The sequence below is a fragment of the Perca flavescens genome, chromosome 1, assembly GCF_004354835.1.
Source record: "Perca flavescens isolate YP-PL-M2 chromosome 1, PFLA_1.0, whole genome shotgun sequence".
Classification (NCBI taxonomy): Eukaryota; Metazoa; Chordata; class Actinopteri; order Perciformes; family Percidae; genus Perca; species Perca flavescens.
In genome coordinates this window covers 27641819-27665851 of record NC_041331.1, presented here as the reverse complement: position 1 = coordinate 27665851, position 24033 = coordinate 27641819, and the positions used below count along the sequence as shown (strand labels likewise).

Genomic DNA, 24033 nt, shown 5'->3' with positions numbered 1-24033 from the left:
GGAAGTGTTGCGTGTGTGTGCATTACAAGCCCTTATACTGGCATTTGTCAGCATTTATATTTGTTTAAATTTGCAGCTATGATGCATTATGACAACATTTTTTTACTCTACTTGCTCAGTAAAGATTGACACTGTATAAGACACAGCATTGAACAGGCAAAAGGCTTTCTTTAAGACACAATTTTACTGTACAAAATGTTTTATAGTTTTCACAAAATACATTTAGAAAGCTCCATTTTAAATAAAATTAAATTGAAATATTTAAGAGACAGCGTGTAGACGTTTTATCTCAGAAGCATTGCTCAGACGTAAACCCAGTGTGTGTCCATGTTCTACGTACACACCAAAATAAAAATGCAAAACTCAAAAGAGCATGACAGATGATGCTAGAAAAACCCTCCCATGGTCTTCAATTATAAATAAGGACTGCGGGGTTCAACTGCAGTCTTACGAACTCGAAGCCAATGTAATCGAACAGAACGTGTTTACAAAATTTTGCAACACAAGACTAATATCTTAAAAAAAAAAAAAAAAACATTGTGTACTAGATGAAATACAAAGGCTTTGGTCTGTTTTACAATCAACAATGATTAAATCTGATATGTACTTGTAAACAACTGCCAAACACTTAAGTTTAAAACTCTGTCAAGCAATGTTTAATCATAATTATAGGAATTAAATATTTCTAGTTGCACAATTTTTTTTTTTTTTGACCATAGGACACTATAATACAACTATACCTAAGAGACAAATTGTACCTGACCCTAAAGAAATGTATTTCATGATGCATGGAACATTTATAGAATATTCTCGGGGATATAAATGAAATCAACCTTTATTGGTGAAATCTTTTTGGAGAAAAGATTTCCAGGGAAGACAAGTACTTTACATTTTGACAAACAAACTGGATTATATCGAAGACGCAGTCTACCATTTACAGACTACAGGTTTTCTTTTACACCTGTTTTCCACATTTAATGTTCTTCGTGGTAATCTAGAGTCAATCCAACCACCGAAGCAAGAGGTCCAAGGTTGTGTCGCATGTTGCGCCGTCTTTGCACACTTTGAGCTGATGATAGTGATCCGTGTTTAATAAGCCGGCAAACAGGCCCACGTCAGGGGAGTCAAGACCACAGCGTCAGTGGGTGGATCGAGTTTCCTCTGCTAAATATCCATTCGTAAGAAGTAAGACCAATAAATAGTTGTTGTTTTTTTTTTGACACAGTAAGAGTCTTCCCTCCAGCTTTTCGTCTTTAATGATATGCAACAGCGTCCAGAGACCATGCAAAGGCTGGTAGAAAGTCTCGATATAAGCAGATCAGAAGATAGTCATGGCAGAATCTCTCAGCTTCTCCTCTCTCAAACAAACACAAGACCAACATGGTTTTCTAGCAGTCCATCTATCAGTACTTGATCTTGGTTTTTCATATTAACATACAAATGGCCATTTACTAACACACCAGAGAAAAAGGAAACAATGACTGAAAGTTGGAAATAGACAAAAAAAAAAAAAAAAGATAAGTTTTTGTTCCATAAAAATGTAACACCGAGGTCCATTGTTTTTCTCTTTCCATCGTTGTTCTCTGTTCCAAGTCCTCGTTTGAATGTGCCTAGAGCTACAGAACAGCACACAGTCCCACTGGAAACACAAAGCCCAGACGTCCCAAGGCTCTCCCAGAGTCTCTCTCTCTCTCTTTCCCCCTGTCCTCTCCTGTCCTTTGCCTCTTCACAACCCTCTCTCGCCTTCTCTACTCTCCTGTGCCGTGTATGTGTGAGGAGCACTGCCGGAGGGCGATGGTGGAGTGGGTGGTTACAGGGTGAAGTAGCTCTTCTCTCTACTGTAGTCTTGACCAGTACTGAGACATGTCAGGCTCGCTCCCTGGTACTTGGACAGGGACAGACACTCCAGGAGAGATGAGTCCTGCAGAGACAAAAAGAGAAAGATGTCAGTAAAAAAAAAAAAGTTTAAAATAAATAAAATATAAACAGAAGTCAACACGTTAAATTAGATGAGTGGATGCACCATGCACAGTTAGTGTGACAGCTAATGGCACAGAGCATTGTGCTTTAAACGCTTGTAAATAGGTAGCCGAGTAGTGGAGCCGCAGTGAGTCACAATGCTCTGCACATGGTTGCACAGTAAAAGGCTTGCAAGCTCGATAAATTGAGGCTTTGGCAATGGCATTTAAACAGAGAGAGTAGAACAGCAAATTAATCAAATTAATTAGCAATTTAGCACAGAGGAAATGTGGTTATGCATGATTAACTCTTCATGACTATAACCGGTATATATGGCTCTCAGTAAAAGCACCCTAATGGGGTGGAACTAAACTATGGGCTGGAGTAGTGGGGTTGACACGATGGCGTAGAGTGGCGATGAAATGAGCTTAACGCGACTGCAGAAGGAAAATGATGTGGAATGTAGAGATATTGATCCGTTTAAACCATGAAGTTTCTCAGATAGATGGAGGGGAAAAGGTAAGTTGCTGCAACAGATCATGAATCAAAGATGGCTATGTAGTACCCCCTTATTTACAGGAAAGGTGGCAGATATGTCAAAGAGTGCACTGTTTATGATTAATTCCCAAGCATGTTGGTAAACAATGAACTGTCTGCCTACCTGTTGAGGTGGTACCAGAAGTGGTCATTGATTGGCTGTTCATATGTGCCTGCATATGAGGGGGCGTGTATGTGTCGTAGCTCCGCCCATTCACAGGCGGACTGGTAGGCAGCATGCAGGAATAAGAGGAGGTCTGGCTGGGCTATAGATGGGGGGAGAGAATGTTACATTAGCTTAGCCAACCATAGTTGTAGTCTGTAATACTGTAAGGCAGTGTCTTGATTTAATTTATAATTTTAGTTCTCTGAGAAAGCTATCCTCTAAATTTTTTTGTTTGGGCAGGAAACAATTTAAATTATTCATGGTCTTATTGATTCCACCCTTAAATCATATACATAAAATATCAGATAAAAGGTATATCTTTGATATAATTGACTAGTGAGCATTAGTCTTTTACTTACTTGCATAGGTAGATTGTTCGCCATGGTAAAGCTGGGCATGGGAGGCAACGCACTGTAGGTGTTTGCCAGTGCAGAGTCAGGTCTACCCAGCATTGACCCTGAGGTGAAAGACACTGTGAATGAAGATTAAAAAAAAGTGTTTAAAACCTGCTGAAATCTCACACACACACACACGGTCTTCTAGTGTGAGAGACCGTCTCATTAGCGTTAAGTAGTACATGCGTGAGGTGACGCCTTATTTGACAGGCTGACGGGCCCAGACACATACTGTACAGTGTGTGTCTCAGGTGATTGACTTGTGAGCATGAGCTTTAGCTCTGCCGGTGTGCCCTCGTGCCTGATTCGGTAATTACACAGATAGTCAGCTGAGAAGTTTTGCTCAATCATCCATCAAAAGGAAACCACCGGTGCTTCTTCATGTGGACTAGAGCGCACAGCCTTCGAGGCCTCTTTTCCCCTTTTATATTAATCTGCAGGCTGTCACATAATAATATTCAGTAATATTTCACATGGACCCTGTCTGACTTGAACCCATTGGCATTTAAATGTGTTGTTTACATCATTACAGTAATAATGCAATGTGACTATAATACATTAATAATCTATGCAGCATTTGTGCAATACTATAGTCAACCAATTCTATTTTAATATTATTTTAGGGGGCGGGGGTATCCTGTAAGAGTTGCTGTGGTGGACCTACCCGGTGTAGTGGGCTGTGGGATGGCCTGGTAGACGCTGGTGCTAAAGCTGCTGCTGATGGGAATGTGACTGGAGGAGTTGTTGGCCTGCCGGCGCTGGTTCCGCAGCTTCTCCTCTCGCCTCCACTTTGCTCTTCTATTTGAGAACCATACCTGCAATGAAAGCTGCTTGTTAGTTTTCTTACATGCACTTTTTTTTTTTGCAACTTTTAAAAACTTTTTTTTTTTTTTTTTTAATTAAATTACAATAAAAACAACATCTGATAACTTACTTGTATTCTTGCTTCGGGCAGGTCGATTTTCGCTGCTAGTCTCTCTCGTGCGAAAACATCTGGATAATGAGTTCTTTCAAATTCTGCATTGAAAAAAAACGTACACAAAAGTGTTAGTTAATACGTAATACATTAGGTCGAGGCTAATTTAATTTTTGCAGGGCTATTAGTTGAATAAAACGTATGTCAAGTGCCTTAATACGAAACTATGGACTAAGCTTTGTGCCATGTCGGACAGACAGTAGGCCTGTTATTCGGTTGTTATTATAAACTATAAAATAAATAAATAAATGTAGCTTTCTTAATTCACATGAGACAACGTATGTAGCTATATTTTACAAATTACAATAACATTTTGTAAAGAAAAAATGTGATGATGCTGATTGCTCGACCTTTTTCCAGTGCTTCGATCTGCTCCTGTGTGAAGGACGTGCGGTTTCTCTGGAGTTTCCTCTTGAGCTGCAGTCGCATCTGTGTCTCCTCTGAATCCTCCCCGTTCGAGCTGATGGAGTTTGTGTTTTCTCCTGCGCCGTCTTGTTGTTGGCAGCCATCTGCAAAAAAAGTAAGATGGAAATATACATTCAATTAAGCTAATTGAATAATTAATTTGCGGGTCTCGTGTTGTATTGGCCTAGCCTACAGCTAATTGTACAGAGCGAGGAGGTGCAACGTCATAAACTAAAGCCCATATCATGGCTGATTAAATTCAAAATCAGAGGAATCATTGCAGTTTCTTCTTAATGTTGCCAGATTGCAGACGACTGCCTGCGTGAAAAGGAACAATGTGAAAAAGGCTCCGCGGTTAAACTGTTTATAAAATATTGTGGGAAAAACAGGCTGGCGAGGGAAAAGGCTCCGCGTACTTATCGCTTCCCAACAATGGCGTGTGTTCTCTAAAGGTTAAGAGAAATGTGACAAGATGTGGCGAGCCTCTTTTCAGAGCCTATGAAATGTATTAAAACCCCAAACTCTCTAGCCCCCTTTTTTTTAGGGCAGAGCAGTGCCTCAATGGCCGTTCCCATATGGGCGTTGGCATAGCCATTGAGGTGACCACCAACTTTTGAATAGGAGAAGACGCTTTTCAGAATGATACAATGCCTTCAGGAGTAAGGGAAACCATTAAACTATGGACACAGCCAGGGACGAGCAGTGAGCCCTCGGTGGGTGTAATATATGGGAGGGGGGCTATTGGAGGAGATGACAAAAGGATCCTCTCTCTCTGGAGGCGCACAGGCTATAGTACTTTGGCATTGTGCGCACGAGGATCCCAGTCAACAGAGCTTTGAGTCCAGTGTGTAACCCTTATCCACTACCATCATTAATCACGTCCCCCGGCCAGCTATACGCCAGTCAGGATTTCTGTCTTCAATTGGAAACAAATGAGTGAGGAGAGAGCATGCAACCCCCTGAACAACCAAAATAAGGCCAATCTATTCAGTTGCAGGGCGAGGCTTATCGACTAATGTCTGTCTTGTTGTTGGACATCATTATCACACCGAGAAGTTAATGCGAAAGTAAGCAGGGGTGCGTTGATAAGAGGGTGGTTTATGTAATATCTCACGGATGTTTGTCTGGAGCCATGGGTTGAACTCATGAAGAGGAATTCAGCTTTTTGTATGCATATTGTGTTTATGTTTCAACCGGATTGGCTGGTTAGTGAGTAGTGCCTTGCTCAAGGACAAGAGGTTGTTGCACGGTGGGAGCAGGTGCATTACGGCCTCTATGTAGCCATGCACTAGGCTTCTGTGCCCTCTAAAAAGGGGTTACATGCACACCCCAAAAAGTTAAGTTTCTGTGGGCAAATTTTCTTTTGTCTTGTGTGAAAGATGTAGTTAGAATATATATTTTTTTAAACGTTTCCATCATGTGAGTTCAAGCAAAGTTGCACGTTTGCGCACAGTCAATTTTACATGTTTGCTGTAGGCCTGAAAACATATTTAGTGTGTCTAAATGTGAACGTCTTGGTTCACTGGAGGAAAACCTGATGCTTTTTTTGACAATTTCCCTCGCTGCAAAATAGACAAAAGTATTCTTCTACAGGCCAATAGTTTGTATCCGCGCTATTTGTTTCTTCACTCTGGATAATCCATAAAAAGGAGTGAATGTGCAGCTTTTATCCGTCTGCCAGACCCACTGACGCTAGGATGGGATTTGTTTTCTTTATAAAAGCGCTGGGAAATAAACTCATTCTTTAGTATCACGATGTCTCGGCCAGTGAGGCGGAAAAGCAGCAAAAAAGAGATACCGAACCAATTGCGGCACCTTTCAGCTGCTGAGACCGGATCAAAACACTCTTGAGAAACCGCTTAGAACTGAAAGAGAAAGTGAGAGACTAAATCCTATAGACGGGATTTAGAGCCATATAGCCAGCGAATGAGAAAGAGATAAAAGACAAAATCGGTGAGGAGTTTTTATTCGTTCCTTTTTGGATAGAGTTATCTTCTTCAGGGGCCCTGTCACTCTCCATGTAGCCATTATATCTGCTTACTCGGCTGTTGGATGGAGAACATATTTTCGTTCCCCTGAGACAATTGCTTTACTTAAAAAGTCATTGAATTAAAAACACAATAACTAACCTATTATTATTATTATTATTAATATTATTATTATTATTATTATTATTATTATTATCATCATCATTATTATTGTTAGTAGTGTTATTTCTGGTGTTATCATAATGTTATCATAATAAATATAATGATAATTAATATAACCTGTGACCACAGTAAAAACTAAAAAGGTAGGATATTACTTGTGTAAAATAATAATAATAATAATAATAATAATAATAATAATAATAATAATAATAATAATAATAATAATAATAATAATAATAATAATGTTATTATGATTCCAAAATAAAGTTAATCATTTAGGCTAGCTGTTTATTTGTTTCCGCTTTCCTGCTTGTTGATACCAGCCCCACGTGACCAAATGGTCATCATACAAATGCAAATTATTATTTGCCACCACTGAATGAAGACTCAGTGCTTCATCGTTAAGACTTGTTTGATGAATGCATATTTAAGAAGCAGCGTAAGCGTTAAGGTGGTGCTTCCAGTAAGAAAATGTGTTTGGCCTGCAGTAGGCCGACAGGAAACCCTCTCAAGTGGAACATTTCCTCAGCAGCCTTACCATCTCCACACTCCTGCATGTTGCCATAATGAGAGACAAAGCCCTCTCTAATGAGCAATTACACGTAGTGCGGACCGTTCCCATAACCAATCATTGCGTGTGAAGGAAAAAATTCCTTTGTACTAATATCCCAGCACACAGCTCCCCGGCTCTGCTCCCCATCAGAAGGGGAGGAAAATGCAGGCTGTTGGGTGGACACCTCTGCTGAAAGGACAAGCCGCTGTCACGCACATCCATGTCTGGGACAGTGGAGGCATTCAGACTGCATGCATGGCCTATGGCTTCCTCTAATCGACTAGTCTTAATTGGGGATCTTGTACCGGGCATCAAAGCATGCCAATACTATACCTTCCTGCAAACAAGGTCGTAGACCGGAACCACTGGAATAGTAAACTGTAAAACTATTCATACTCAAAAATGGCAATTTATGTGTATGAGTTCCCAGTTATCCTAATTTATCACCTTCAAAATATTTTTTTGTGATTGACCATACGTGTTACTGAGCCTGAGCGACCGGCTGTATCCTTTTCTTTTTTTTTTATACAAACGTGCATGCGTCAAGGTGTCTTTATTGCCACTATGTGATAATGAGGCTCACCTTGGTTGGGCTGCCCTGGCACTGATGTTCCGGGGTACCAGCCGGGCCGGGTCCCCCAAGTTCCTGTCTGACCGTTGAGCATTCTCAGCTTGTCATACATGCCATCTGCGCCCATCTGTTGCTTTTCACTAGCCAGGTTGCGGAGGACTCTGTTAATCGATGACACCTGAATGACAAATTACATATGATAAAAGTAAAGATTAGATAGAGCACCATATCAGTGTGTTTCTACAAATACACACACACACACACCTTAAAATCATAATAAATGTGCACAGGAAGATGTTCCTGTAAAGCGCACAAATGGACTGGGAGCTCCTTCTAATTGACTTTATATGTTTGGGTGATCACATAATGCGCGCCGCACACAGTGTATTTAATAAGACTGAATGGTTAGTTGCCCATCTCCTTTTCCTCCACTGCATGAGAAAAAAAAAAAAAAAAAAAAGTCATTTCATGTGGCAAATTAAATCATGCACATAACTTACAGTCAGTGCACTTACACTGGGTATATTGTCGTTGGTGCAGATCCCTTCCGACAGAAGTCTGTCACGGATTTCCCACGCGAAGATAGACGGACACTCCCGCTTGTACTGCGCGATTTTCGCGACCACCTCTGGAGTGGCAACCCTGGGCTTGCTGCCGCCTATTGCTCTCGGTCTTATGGAGCCAGTTTCATAATAGCGGCCCAGGATCTTGCTTACGCAGCCGTTGGATACCTGTATAGAAAACAAAAGACACAATTCACATACATTATTTACGACTATTAACGGAATTTCTAAGATGACGTCAAATAATTATCACCTTTTCACTGTCCAGCACTTGGACTTCATCATGGGTCTATAAACACAAAAAATATGCCTTGAATTGTATATTAGGCATTTCTTACAAAATATGTATTCTTTATGAGAAAAGGCAAGATTTTGTCGGCCTTATTACATTTCCAGTAAACGGAATGATGTAACTAGTAAATAATAATTTTACTTACTTAAAAACAACCATAACATGCATCGTTTAGGCTACAGGAAACATGGATGTAATGTGAAAAGCATACCGTTATGTCTTTCATAGTTTGCTTAAATAAAAGCAGTCTCTGTCCATTGAAAACAAAGTATGCATAAAATCTGTTTTCTGATCAAAAAGGAGTGTGATTGTCACCTGCAGTATCCTGGAGATGTCGCAGGGTCGAGCACCACTGTGAGCAAGTTCAACTATTTTCTGCCTGGTGGAATCCGGCAGCGGTCTACCATTAACAAACACACCACCAAGCTGGTTTACGCCACTGTGACCTACGTGGAGACAAAAGCATCAGTCATCCCATCGTATTAGAACTCAAAACATAGGTGATAAAGCAAATGAGTTGCATTTAATGGAGAGGAGAATGGTTTAAGCGCGCTCAGGATAGCCGAGTTAAAGATGAAACACGAAGACAGCATATGTACAGAGCATTTATTGTTGTTGATTTCAAACATGAAATGTAAAACCGAAGTGCACTGATAAAACAATAGTTTTAAGAAACGGTTACACCGCTCGGTACATTCTCCTCTGAAGACAAACATTGCGCAGTTATTCAGTAACATGGATTAAACGGCAAAAGCCTCACATAAAGTAAATCATAACATCTCAATATGGGTATTTTCATATAATATATGATCAAGTCAGTCGGTCTTTTACCCCGAGAAAACTCCAGCAACCTTTTAGCAAACCAGCAACTTCGGTATTAAAACAGGCGCACCGGTATCCATCCACTCATGCAGCTGCGCATCAACAACACCAGCACCTCACTCATAAGCTATCCTCAAAATAATAACCAGCAGCACCGACAATCACATAAAATACTAGACCTGAAATAATGTGTTAAATTAGCCATCATTCAAAAGCATCGCCTTTTTCCGAAAGTGACTTTAAATCGACAACTTCCTTCTACCGTTAGTCCTTCAAAACACACAATAATTACGCATCAATAAGACAGACACCACATACTAGCTCTAAAACAACATGTTTTATGATTGGTTATTGTCTAAAAAATTTTTTTTAAAAGATTGCTTTTTGGAAATTATTCCTAAATGATTCTATGGTATTTATCTAAAGCACAGAATAAACCGGCAAACCTGAAGCCAAATGGGAGAGCTGACTCCCCGGAGTGCCTGAGCTGCTCTCTGTTTCTCCGCTCCCTTCCCCTGCGCTGCCGCCCGGTACATTGACTCCGGGAGCAGAGGCTCCTTAGCAATAAATAAGCTCCAAATATAGAAGAGGGGGAAAATATGATGAGCCTGCCTGACATTTGTCTTTAAAATAAAGCTAGCTGCACGTCAAGTTTGAGCTTAATTTCTGGAAATAGGCGGAAGTCGCCTCGGATCATGCATGGGAGGCTAATTGAAAAGATCAGTTGGAGCACTTGTGGCAGGCATGTCACTTTATGACACCGCTCTGCTTTTGAAAATCGCATCGTCACGACAAATAGTAGCATGATAAAACGACCCTTTCTGTCTGCATTTGGATATCACTCAGACAAAATTGGACGCTACTCGTTTACCCTCCGAGGGAGACTTCGTTTTAAGGTGGCCAGGGGCTACGCGCGGTCACAGAAACGAGGGCGCGCCTGGATTCTTAACATATTAAAAGTGACATGCAGTTTTTTCCCCCCCTTGTTTGTATTTGACAACAAATGCTCACAGCCACTGCAGTCCTGTTGTGTGCAATCGGTAGGCGTCTTTACTCTGAAATATGTCACAGGGCTCTGGTTTAAACTGCAAACTTAATTTTATATAGGCTAAATGATCAAAAGGGGAGGCGGGGGGGGAGGCTATGTAGGCTACAGCTAAGTGAAAATAAACCTGTTAAATGGAATAACATATCCATTTGGCCGCTATGTGTAATAATCTTCCAGCGTGGATCAGATTGATAGTAAATCCAGTATCATCCCTCCTGCTCTTTGGTAATTCCAGGATTAAGTGGAATTAATAGACTTCTTACGCTGAAATTGGCCTACTCGCATTAAGTAGTCCTGCTCTGCGGGTTCTCGTGGGCTGGTCCGTCACCTTTGATTTATAGCCATCATATAAATCCTCCGGATCGATAAAACCCGTCAGATAAGCACATCACATGAAAATCAAACACTCCTAAGGTTAAGTCTTAATCATGGCACAATTCCCTCAAGTGCCCAGAGTCGATCTCGCCCGCTGGCGCTGATTATGCGCCTTGTATTCTATTGCAAGTCGACTAATAGGAAAACATATGGTGTCAATTTGGACGCTCCCCACCACATACACCCAGGAGTTATTAGCACAAAAGCCACCGAGGCCGTCGCGACCTTTAGACAACCCAAAGGGCCGGGCCCAATGATATGTCCTCAGCAATTCGCAACAGACATCACAAGCCAGGGGAGCATCCCATTATCATCAATCCTCTGCAAAGCATTGTACACAGCTTTGATAAGGCCCCATCAGCTCTTACAATGGGAACACTGGCAAGCAAAAATAAAAAAAATAAAAATCATAAAAAATGTTTTTTTTAAATCACAGTAGCTATAAAATAAGACTCGAATGCAAGCAGTTCGTACAAGTATTTTTGGTTTTCATCACAGGTCACTTTAATTATGAATCACACCAAACAATCCAGCTGTCCAACATTGGATTCTAACATTTGTTTTCACTAATGCGCACAGATTACAGCACAGACACGTCATCAAGGTATATGGAGAATAATAAAATAAAATCATCCCACACACCTTCATCACAGATGTCATACACCTCTTGTCCAGCAGCAAGAGAGAAAATGTTTCATGTTTATCCTTTTTGGTTTCAACACACACCAGGAACAAGACAGATATTCAACTCATGTAGGCCACTTTAAGGCCTATAAGAAACTTCATGTACCATGTTTTTTGATTGGCACCCACGACAATATGGTTGTTAATATTTATCTTCCGCTGTAAATTCAGCCTGCACCAAACAGTGAGGCCTGCGGTTATAATATGAGCATTTTCTTTCTAGTTCATGCTGTCTGTCCGTGAAGAATATGGACTAATCTACATAAGACATTATTGCTATTCCTCATGTTTCATGCAGGGCTCTTCTCTACGCAGCTAATCTTGTATGCAGCCTGGCAGCCAGCTCTAACGCTAATGCAGACGGCTGTGCAATTATTTAATACCAACTCAAGCAGAAACAAAAGTCTCCCTCTCAACCCAACCCCCTCTCTTCTCCCTCTCCCTCTCTCTCTCCCTCTCCCTCCCTCTCTCTCTCTCTCTGGAGAAGGACGACGTGTGATTAACTTGTTCAATAATAACTTCTCTACCTATCACTGCAAAAAATAAATTAACAGCAATGAAACGGCCATCAAATAACTGAGAATATTTCGCCCCTGCACCTCAAAGGCATGTAAATGTATGCCTGCACATACATTTCCTACATAAAGTGTTCTTTAAGTTATTGCGCTATAACAACCAGTGCATAATGTCAGTGGGTGTTCAACCACATTAGAACTTGCGGTTGTAATCAAAAGTTTCAAAAACTGAATAAATATGAAAACAACTTACTGTTCTGCATCATTGAGGCTACGCCAGACTCCCACGTGGCTTGGTTGTGGTATTCTACGCGTCACAAGGAAAAAAACAAAGCTGGTTAGTATCATGTACACATCTTTTTTTTTTCAATGTCAAATTATTTGCAACATTTTTATTTATTTATTTTTAAATAAAGTTTCTCATCTCATCGTTCGATTAGAATGTTTGCGGATCTTTGTGCTTAAAACATTATTGATGCATAATGAATTTTCACATCCTCAGTGTATGTATGTATTTTAATTAAACTTGCCTGGAAACAGAGTTGACTGTCCACTCTATAACAATTTAGTCAATCATCTGCCGTTTTCACTACTTAATGTCTCCCTATAGGACAAAGCAAAACAACACATTAGCACAGCCACAGCTATACTGATGCACTTACTGTATCTTTATTGGTGCCCTACATTTACAATTAACCTAAATGTTGCTGCCAAGCAAATAAAGAAAAAATAGAGGCGGTACAAGATTATTTATGATTATTATCTCTGTTAGGTATGTTTCACACAGCACTGAAAATGCATTCAAACTAACAAGCTCGCCGTGATATTGGGCCTGTAACTCTTTAACAGCACTATTTCATCCAAGGCTTATAAAGCAATCAGCCCTCATCTTCTCAGCAAGAGGCAATCCAATAGTTTTGTTCTGTTTTTTTTTTTAAACTTGATAACCCTCCTCTTGTGGAGTCTATCGTGGAAACTGTACAGTGACACACGTTGTCTGCCTCGCCTCACTGCTCTGTAAAAGTCCAGACCAGGAGGGGGTACAAAGCTGGTGTACAAAGCCTGCTGGACTCCCAACAATGCACCCCCTTTTCTGCCTCCGTATGTCTCAAACCCGGGGCGAAAACTCGGCCTCCGCGACTAGAAACACAGCTTCCCCACTAAACACACCAACAAGTTCAGATTAATACAAAGAGCCGGAGGCATGCATCCACCCCCTCCGGGACCATTCACACACCCTCTCACACACATAACACATTCACACACACACACACACACAGACACACGCGCACACACACACACACACACACACACACACACACACACGACCGTGAACCCGGTGCCGCTGGTGCGTGAATGTGTGTTTTGTTGGCCCTGCTTTTATAGAAAAAAAATTGAAAAAGTAATTTCTTGTTACAAATATTTGGTGGTTATTTCGTGCTGCTGGTGCGGGTTGTAAAGCGGGTTTAAAGACACAACAGCGCAGTAGGGCGCTCAATTGGAAAAGACAAATGCATTAAAGAAGCTATTGACTGGGGGGACAGATAAAAAGGGGGCCAGAGAGGGAGAAGTCTGAATTTTTCGTTTTCTCCCTCCATGCAAAGTGTTGTGGGCAGAGCAAAATGGCCTGATAGCGACGTCTATAACATACTGTGTTTAGTCCAATGCTAGTTTGTGGGGAGGCACGCAGGGCCGCCATTGCATTTAGATTGTAGCTTTCTTTCATGTTTAACAAATAGGCTGCATTAATCAAATTCAGATTCCATCACACTGGCCCACATAGCCTGAGTTAGCCTATTTAGCATAACTTAAAATTACCACAAAAAAAAACAACCACTTACTAATTCAGACATTATTATTGTCATTGGCCTAATGTCATGATTTAAGGTGGAATAATAATATCAGTAAAATAAAAGCAGCCTATTTAAGCCTGACCAGCCTGAGAATTCACTGCACTTGTAAGGTCCAAGTGGTTAATCATTTATTTAAGGTCGAAAGCTCAAACGTTGTTGTTTCCGAGGTTAACTACGATCTAATCTGCATTTCTTTTCCTTTAGTAATCCGTAAAAACAATGTCCTAATTCAACATGTTTTATTGTGGCCGCGCTCACAACATTCATATGCAGAAATAGTGCATGTAGGCCTTCAATATAACGGCCCCGGTGCAAGTTGCAGGCTAACAGAAAATATATAGCCTGTATTAAAATACGCAACATGACTTTAAAAATGTGTTAGGCTACAGATTACAGAAGAGTTAGAAAATTAGTGATTACCATGCATGTACCAACAGTTTAACCACAACTCAAAGGATCAACAATTATAGTGTATGGTAACATATCATTGTGCCATATACTAGTATGTTTTTGCTATACGTCTTTTTTTTATTTTATTATATTTTTAAGCTGAATTATGCTCAATTTATCTTCATAATTAGAAAATAAAAATGCATACTTACAGTTAATGAATACATCTGTTTTATTTGACTAATTTGTCTACCTGTTTGACAACATTGTTTAAAAGCAGCAGCAATTTGCATCCATATTTAGTGTTTTATTACATGTATGAAATTATTCAAAATATTATTTAGCTTACTATTTTAGGCTGATATGCCTGTCAAAGAGTGTCTGACTATTTTAAAATGCCACACAGCCTAACTGCTAAAATGTTCAAGTTGTTTATCTTGCTGCCATTAAGGGAAACAGCGAAGAACAAATGAGGAAAGTTGCACACTAACACGCTAACACTGGCCTACTCCCCAAGTGCTTCATGGAGCTTCTATTTTTTGTTTTTGTTTTTTTTGTAGAAGGCGCTTGGGTGACTCGCCTGCATGAATCAATCTGACACCTTTCCTCAACGGGTCATTGCGCCCCATTCTCCACGATGATCACTGTCCTGGCCCAACGTGACTTTTTACTCTTTACTGTCATAAATAAGCGGTAAGCTATCCGTAGGCCTAAACACCCCAACAAAACCGAGCAGATAAAGCAGACAGAGGCGCTAAAGGCTGTTCGCACTTTTGAGAGTCCAGTCAGAAGACAGGCTGCACAGTCCAAACGATAAAACACCCACAACCTCACCGTTGAACCTCAACCTACAGCCGAGAATAAATCACCTATAATAATAATTATAATAACAATAATAATACACAACACTAATTAATATAATAATTATTGTTAAAATAATTAATGATAAAATAATAATAATAATAATAATAATAATAATAATAATAATTAAACAGAACAGACAAACTTTAAGTCAGGATCTTACCTTTTTGGGGCATCCTGCGTCGTTGTCAAAGTCCTTGGTAAACTATAGGCTACAGCCTAGTTCTCCACACCACAGAAAGAGCAAAAAAGCCGACCAGGATCAGTCTTTCTCGGGAAGTTTAGAAGAGGAAAAATTAGTTTCCAGTGGTCTTCGGCGGAGACGGAGGGGATATCCCTGCGAAGGGGACAGAGATTGACAGTGAACTCAGATGTCAGGACGCACGGAGTTTGGCGAGGATGTGCGCTGGCGTGTGAGAGAGCGAATGAGAGAGTCGGAAAGAGGGAGAGTGGGGAAGAGAAAGAGAGAGAGAGAGAGAGAAGGGGGAGGGAGGGGGGAGGGAAGGAGGGAGGGAGAGTGGTGGTGGTGGTAGAAGGAGGTGGGGGTAAGAGAATGAACACACCTATGCTGATTGGTGATGGAACAAGTGTATTAATGTATGTGTTCCTGGTCTGCTGTGTGCGCCTCGCCTCGCCTCGCCTCCCTCCGCCGCTCTTCACTGGCCCATTAGCGCGACCCGACCTCTGTCATCATCCCCCATATAAACACTTCCCCCTGCACCACAGCCAAAGCGGGAAACGGGGCCGAGCGACAGCGACAGCGACAGCGAGAGAGAGAGGGAGAGAGAGAGAGAGAGAGAGTCTTCCCAACCCACTAATCAGCCCACGCATGCAAATACCCTGCGCTCTCTTTGCTGAATATTGCCCTATTGCAAAGCAACTGCCTCGGAAATGCCCATTGGTCGGAAGGCTCTATTCTTCCAGGCTGAATTGGGTGAACAGGGACTCTTAGGCAGCTCCAACCTGAGGCTAACTAGCGCTGCAAGGGGGACGGAAAGTAGCAGTGGAGCAGCAGCACACGTGAACGCTGGAGCCCATAACACCAAATGAAAATTACAAAGAGCTGCGGCGTGCTTTTTATAAAGCAGCCGATGCTCTACAGATGCTATTAATGTTATATAGACGCATGTTATAATGATGCTATGCTGAAAAGTTTGGAGACAGGTTTTGTGGGTTTTTTTGCATTCACGTGTAGACCTGCAGGTGGTTATGATCACTGACAACAATGTTCCCTTTGACAAAATACAAAATGTTCAAATAACTTGCATTATCTTTGCTTTCCTATTGAATTTAAAGCAAACAGACATAAATCAGCAACACAGGAATTAACTCTATATTGTTCTAAAATAGGAAATTGAAGCCCCCAAGAGACCTCTGGTGCTGCAAAGTGCAGCTGAGTTTGTGAAAGTTGTGTGTGTTTTTTAACAAAACGCTCCAAATGAGAGGATACTTTGGAAATCTTTTGCGTTTGAAAATGGCACGGCCCTCCCTCCCTCACTAAAAACAATCAAAAATCACCACGTGCTTTTGTTGATTCTTTTGGGTATCAACTTCCCCTGAATAGCCTTACCCCTCCTGTCAACAAGAACACCATGCGTAAAGAGCGCAGCCTTTAGGCAAGCTCCGGTGCTTTTTATGGACACATTTGCGAGGCACGGCGACGTCACTCCTGCGACCTGACAGCAAATAGCACGCGTAAATAAAGTAAAGCAAATGACTGTGTAGCCATGGCCACACGCTCCCAAACTGCGCTGGTTGAATGACTGGCTATTAACGCATACCTCAACGCACCCAAAAGCAACCCCTCTGCGCCCGTGTTTGAGCATACACTCGGAGCTTTGGGCAGCACCAGTCTCAGCACTGAGGAGCCCCGTCGCTCACTCCAAAAGGAGGAGAACCGAAGGGAAGAGAATGAGGGTTGTATGGATGTGGAAGCCAAACTAAAGCAGAAAAGGGGGTGCATGAAAGGGCAACGAGAGAGAGCGCGAGAGAGAGAGAGAGAGAGAGAGAGAGAGAGAGAGAGTGGAGGGATAGGCATAAGCAGGGGGAGGGGAGAGAAATTGCTTCTTTTTTTTGGATGAGAGGCCATGAAATGAAGTCATGGAGGCCTACACTTGACTTTCTTTGACATGTGAAAAAGTAGGAGAAGTCAGAGCTCATCAATAAAACACTTCGGAGGTGAAAGAGGGCTCCCTAACAACCATCGCATTCCTGACTATGGGTTCAATGAGTAGACAAACGACGCTGCCAGAGAGAGAGAGAGGGTGAGAGGCAGGGAGGGAGAAGGAGGGAGGAAGGGGGAGAGACAGAAAGAGGGACTGCCCGGCTTGAATGGGGCCCTCAGTGGGCCGGCGAGATAATGAGCTGAGAGGACCGGCTCAAACTGTCACCGAGGGTCCCGCAGTGAGGAACAACACTTTGGCCAATACTCCTTCATCAAACAACCCGTAAACTAAACGAGCACATTCATCTGTTTCTCCTTCCTGCATTGTTTCTACTCACTTAGACTGGTGGCTCAGCCTATAGGCCTACCATGAATGGCCGCAGCTTATATCAGCTAAGGGGGGTTCCCAAACATTTTCACGTCAAGGACCCCCCTATTAGACATGCATTAGACCACAAACATTAGAAAACCCCCCCCCCCAACCAGTCACCCCCACCCGATAGGAGTTTTTTGCAATGAGGGGACCTCGTGTTGGTTATGATTTACTGTAAACCTGAAGGTGGAGTCAAACTTTCAACAAACATGGATCATTAATATTCAGAAATAACTTTTTTTTTGTAGAGCTTAATGGAGGGAAATTATTTTCTTGTAAATGCACTTGAATTAAACTTAACACTAAAATAGTAAAATAGATAGTTGATGACAGGACCAACGAGGAGTCTGAACTCCTGCAGTGTTTACTAAACTATATGCATCCTCATGTCAGTCAGCAAGTGCATGTCGGCTTAGACAGCAGCTGCATCAGAGCTGTGGCACCTAAACCACAGCAAGTAACGGAGTATTTCATTTTCTGATTTGGACACTTAAGCTAAGCTCAATTGTGTAAACAGGTTTGCTGATAAACATACAAGATCTCGTTCAATTAAATGTTGTAAAGAAATGCGATCTCAATTGCAATAAAAACAGCCTCCACCCCATGTATTTGAAATACTTGTGGTTATAGCCTACCTTTGTAGTGCAAATGTTATTGCCACTCATTTGTCACAGACTGCAGCTGTCAAAAATTCACACCAACCTAACCTGCCCTCGCTGAAAAGACCGATTCCCCGATGAGTGTGTCAAGTAGTTTTCTTTGGAAACAATACCTCCAGTAGGTTATTGATTTCTTTGGTTAAGCTGTAAATCCGCTCCAAGAGCTAATTCGTCTCCAGATTTTTTTTTTTTACAACCTTCACTCACATGCCAAGTAGACAATCTTTATCAGCTCTTTTATAAAATATTTTTCATGTATATTTTTTTTCGGTTTTGTAAAGTATGGTCTGGATTGTGTGGAAGTCTGTAAAAAAAAAAAAAAAAAAAAAAACAAAACGGGATAGGCTGATTTTGGGAAAGCAATTAGCCCAATTCGGATTAGCAGCAACTAATGCCACAGGCCTTGAAAAGAAAACCTAATCTGGTCGCTATTTCCCCCTGAGGCAACGTGGTATTCGTACCCATCTAGAAACTTTTAAATGCAAAAAAAAAGAAAAAAAGAAAGATAGAAAAAAAAAACATAAGGGGAGGGAGCTGCAGTGTAAAACAGTGACATTGTTTTTAGATAGGGAGAAGGAAGATAGTGCAGGTTAACCCCTCCCCCCCAATTTAGTTCTTATTTGGGATTTACCCTTTACAGGTTGATGCACATTTATACGAGATAAATCCATCATGTGTAAAACTGGTGGAATAGTGCTTCCAATTGTTTTTATTTATTTAATTGTTGTGGGTTTTTTATTCACTAATACTTGTTTGCCTTTGTGATGATCCCCCATGGAGGTCATAGTTCACTCACCTTTTATATGTCAGGACATTTGGGGAGGTCTATTAGAACATGTTACAAAGATTGCTTCAAGATTTGTTTTATAGTAAATAAAAGATGGCTTAGCTGAATCCTTCTGATCCATGTATCCCCTTAATTTTAATAAGAGTTAGTTATTCCTTAAGGAAGTAACAACACCAAATCCTGTTTTGATTTGTTTCAGGAAACTGCTAGGTGCATTTTATACATCCTGTGTAACTTTTATTATCTCCTACAAATTCCAACTCTACTTGCTTCTCATAAGGGATCATTTATAGGCCTCACATTTTATTACACCTGCTTCATGCACTGTTGAGCAAATAATTAAATCCAATATCATAAATTATATATCATGATTATTATTATTATTATTATTTCTGCTATTGTTATTGTTGATGATGACGGTAATTATTACTTATTAGCTGGTAATTGTAACAGTCTTCTTTCTGATAATAGTATTGGCTATTTGGTTATGACGGACTGACGGTTAGTATAAAAAATAATAGTATATTAATAGTAGCCATTCGAATTTTTTGTAGTCAAATCAAAATGAACCTACAATTATTATTATTATTATTTATTTTTATTTATTTATTTTTACTGGTGTTGTTCATTGTGTAATCTCAATAATCACTACAAATTTCGACCTGAATTTCTAAGATGTGTTCTTGTTGAGATGACCTGTCATTCATCAAACAGCCTCGGATTGTCAGATTTATTCTCTGTGAAGAGATTCGTGAGGACATCGCTGGCTTATTAGCATACATTATTTGCACTTTTACAATGTGCAGTTCTGTCAACAATAATCAAACAATCACATCCTTGTTTGACTTTTTCGCAGTTCTTTTTATATTTTTTAAACCCTGCTGCACATGGAGCGCGTCCAGGAAAAGAGAACTTTATTAATGTCTACTAATTTCTCAGCACATCAAGCAAAAATGTACGGAAACATAACTCCATTAGGAACAATTTAAATGTTTGCAGATGGTCCTTATACTGCTTTTCTAAAGGCCTAACAAGCATCTGCTTTATAGGTGCTTTTAAAACATGTTCCATCACAATAAAGGTCTACATGCCTATAATAGGCCTACTTTATTTTGAGCTGAATTAGGTTGCACCCTCCTCCTCCTGGCAGGATGTGTTGAGGGATAAATACATTCATGCAAATTTTGATTTAACTAATCCATGGTGCACGATCTTTGAAGTTTGTGGAGAGACATGGAGAGGATCTAAGATTGGTTGTGCAGCCCACAGAAAGTGCATAGTCCACAGAAGGCTCAAATTCAAAGGCTCCCAGCTACTGTTTGGAAATCAGATTGTATCTTTATCTTTTTTTTTTTTGGGAAAAAAAATAAACACATGGAAGCTCATCTTATTGGAGTTGGGATTGAAATAGAAATTAAAAAAAACACATAAATAAATAAACACAAGGCCCAGGCCCTTTTTAATCAATCTCAGACCCCTCAGGACGCACACGTCATTTCCCTGCAATCGTAGTTGCACTTGGAAATTTGACATTCCCTTTTTTTTTTTTTTGCAAATTACAGCCAACATTTAGAAAATGTATTTTACAACACGACCAATAACTTCTTTAACTCAACATGTAAGCCAACATATTACGTTTTTTCTCCAAAGATCGCACATGGATTGCAGCGCGATGAGGAAACGCAGCCAAACTGAAATATTACGCTGATGGACAGCGTCATTTCCACCGCGCTGATGGATGGAGCAGGGCTGAATAGATCCCCATACACATTCAATTTACTGTACAGGTCGAAGCCTTTAATTGTCCCCAGGAGTAAAGCTCACAATTTTTTAAAGGAGTGACGTGCGCTTAATTCCTCAGTGAAGATCGCTAATTACACGCTATGTGTGTGTGATATAGATGACAACAAAAACGAAGTCAGCTCGCTTTGTTCAACTTTGTGTGGGTGCACACCTCCTGTAGGCTACACAGAGCAACGTGCAAGCACTTAACCCGTAATTTTACCTAACTTTGCCCATGCCTCATGCTTATTAGTCTATCAATCTACATGCAAGTTTCTGCTTTTTTCATTTTCTCTACAGTCTTAGGAGATGGGGGCAAAGTTCGCACATTTGCAGTATTAAGATATCCTCAAAAAGGAGAATTTCAAACGTATCAGGTCTTTAAATATTAAAAAAAGAAATTCAAATATAGCCTAGTCCGTCCAAACTCACCGGATGAAAGGCAGTAGCTGTGTCTGACCGGTATCCTGTGCGTAAAAAGTCGCTTCTTCCCTCCCCCGATCTCTCCTCCGAGTCACAGCGACAGAAACGTATAGGTCCCGATTAAAATCTATCTACCTTTGGATCCGTCTTGGAGTTGAAATGTCAATGAGAGTGGGAAAAAAAATCTGCAGCTCTTACCAGCAACTTTCCCTTCAGCATCCGCCTCAAGTTGGCAGTGATTGGCTAGAGCGACGGGTCGACGTCATAACTTGGACAGGACACTAGAGCACAGAATGGGGAAGTGCACAAGGTAGCATATAGGCTACATGTGGAGCACACCGGCCTGTTTACTGTCCCAGTGTGTGCTGTGCGCCGGGACTGACAGCTAACATATCACTCTGCTGGGGAACGTCCTGGTTTATCTTTTGATTTTAGTTTATCTTATTTTACTTCTTTTTTTTTTTATTCCACACTGTCCCCTGTTGTGCCAGATTAAAGGACGGTTTCGCAAAAAAAAACAAGGTGTCCAGTGATTTTAGGAAAACAAGTCATAGGCCTACATGGAGAGAGGTTCGTGATCTTATCCTGAAGCTGAAAATAGATTAGTAAAATACATGTTTAATTATATGCCAACAACATGCAAAATGGCTTGTATGCATTGACTGGTAGGCTTATTTTAAGTTTTAAAGCTTTACATGGAGTTTTTGCGAGATATTTAATATAACTTTAAATGGATGAAAACTTAATCATCACCACAATTGATTTAGTCTGTAGGACTTAATAGCTGCTACTGACTATAATCGTAATAAGACATGAGCAAGTAAATAGTTGCGTTTTTTTTTTTAATCTAGGCATGCTCAGTGTGCAACAGGTGTGGACAGCAGAGGTACAGGCAAGTCTCAACCAATAGACCTATACAAATGCCTTTCGCTGTTCCTCGTGATGTATTTGGGCAGTACAGTAGGCCTCGACACATCTCCAAAGCTCTGGTATTATCCTAGTACAGTTTTGTTTTAAGCATTTAAAATTGTAATCGTAAACATACATTATGTTGGAGACAACTTAAAGCGTTTTTCTACAGCCCTATAAAGTTGTCCTAATGGGGCTTAGCTTCTCTTTTACTAAGGCGGGCTAAAAGCCTCGAAACCTATTTCACAACCTCTGATGTTTGTGTCAATTTGAACAAGGCGGTGAGTAAATGGGCAACCACGCCGCCGCCTGTCTCTCAGGAAGAGACCGGGGCAGCGCAGGTACGGGCCAGTCAGGACTGGCTGTGTTTGGGTCATTATTTGGAGGGACAGCCATTAAGAGGCCTTGATACTGTGCAACGCAGCAGGGTGCTCGACATCCGCGCTGGAAACCGCACGGCTTGGTCCCTGCTTATCAGACTGTCAATAAAAAGAGATGGGATACAGCGGTCGAGCCAGGTGCTCCCTTTCCCTTCCCACACAGCCCCGCTCTCCAGAAGCAGATCAGGCGTAAACGCAAATCTGTCCAGCCGGTTTTCCCTCTGCCGTCACCACGCTGCTGCACAACGCCACCTCTCTCCCTCCCTCCTCCTACGCACACACACACACTCCTACACTCACACACGCACGCACACAGAGTTTTTCTGATTTTCTTAAATATGCAAACTGTTTCGCAACTCTAATACAAATGATAAAGAAAGATCTGCCTATATTTTCCTGTGATCCCAATCTTCACTGCCATGCATATTTAGCAACCACATACATTTAGTACAAGTTAAATATCTGACATTATTCCCACCGAAATGTTGATGTGGACAGGCCTGCATAGACACGTGAATACAATTTATGGGGAATATCTTTAACTTAAGGATCCCTGTGCGAGCTTTCCAGTGATATGTCAATCTCTTGCTCGCTCTGACTTATCAAATTTGAAACAAATTGTGTAATGATCGACCTCCCCTCTCTAACCATGCAGAACATTATGCTGCCATAGCCTACGCCTCATGAGCTTATTGTTTACTGCCGCTGTAGCAGACAGAGAAAAATGTCCAGGGGACCGAGCACGTTACCAGAAAGCAGAGGGTGCACGCAGAGTTGATGCTGCGTTCAAAGGGGGCATTTCATCCATCTTAATTAGGATTAATTGCAATGGAAACGAGGAGGTAAGTTTTATCTGAACTTCAACTTTAAACTGGCTGTAAAATAGGCCCTACATGTGATTGAAACTTTGTAAAAAAATGCATAAAGTAATGGGCTTTTAATTGCATTTTGAGTTTTTTCGCCTCAAAAAGAACCTGATAGTGTTAAAATTGTAAAGAAAGGCCAAAGTTAGTCAAAATGGACCCTGATCTGGCATGCAGTGGCTAAAATTGCCAGGCCTGTTCCTGCTGACTGCTACTCAAACAGCAGGAATGAAGTGTGCAGAGATGTTTAGATGTTTTAAATTTAAGATACAGTGTCCAAAGATAATATAGCCTAATAACCCCCACACTGCACGCGCGCACACATGCACAGACACACAGACTCCTCGTCTCTCTCTCTCTGTCCCCCTGTGTGAAATGTTTTAATAGGCCCTACACGCTCTGTGTGCAGAGTTTGATTTGTTTTCTCTCCATGCTCCCCGGCCCTGGATCGAGACATTAGCCGAATTCCCCCGGGGTGATTGGATGCAATTTGTCCGGAGTAGACAGGCACGTCCTGGATGTTAGGAATTCACTTTGGCTCAACGTGACAAGTCTGACTTCGATCTACAATTGCATCT

The 24033-nt window shown here is 41.1% G+C and overlaps 1 protein-coding gene across 1 annotated transcript; it reads right to left on the bottom strand.

Annotated features, from left to right (window-relative positions):
• Positions 1–276: 276 nt before the first annotated feature.
• Positions 277–21596, bottom strand: pax6b (paired box 6b). Its single transcript, XM_028583088.1, has 13 exons — positions 21313–21596; positions 15279–15452; positions 12265–12318; positions 8883–9013; positions 8529–8564; positions 8228–8443; positions 7725–7890; positions 4384–4542; positions 3992–4074; positions 3722–3872; positions 3022–3134; positions 2621–2762; positions 277–1921 (listed from the first exon to the last, which is right to left on the bottom strand). Exons 2-13 carry the CDS (start codon positions 15289–15291, stop codon positions 1836–1838), a joined length of 1350 nt encoding a protein of 449 aa, XP_028438889.1. The 5' UTR covers positions 15292–15452; positions 21313–21596; the 3' UTR covers positions 277–1835.
• Positions 21597–24033: the final 2437 nt, after the last annotated feature.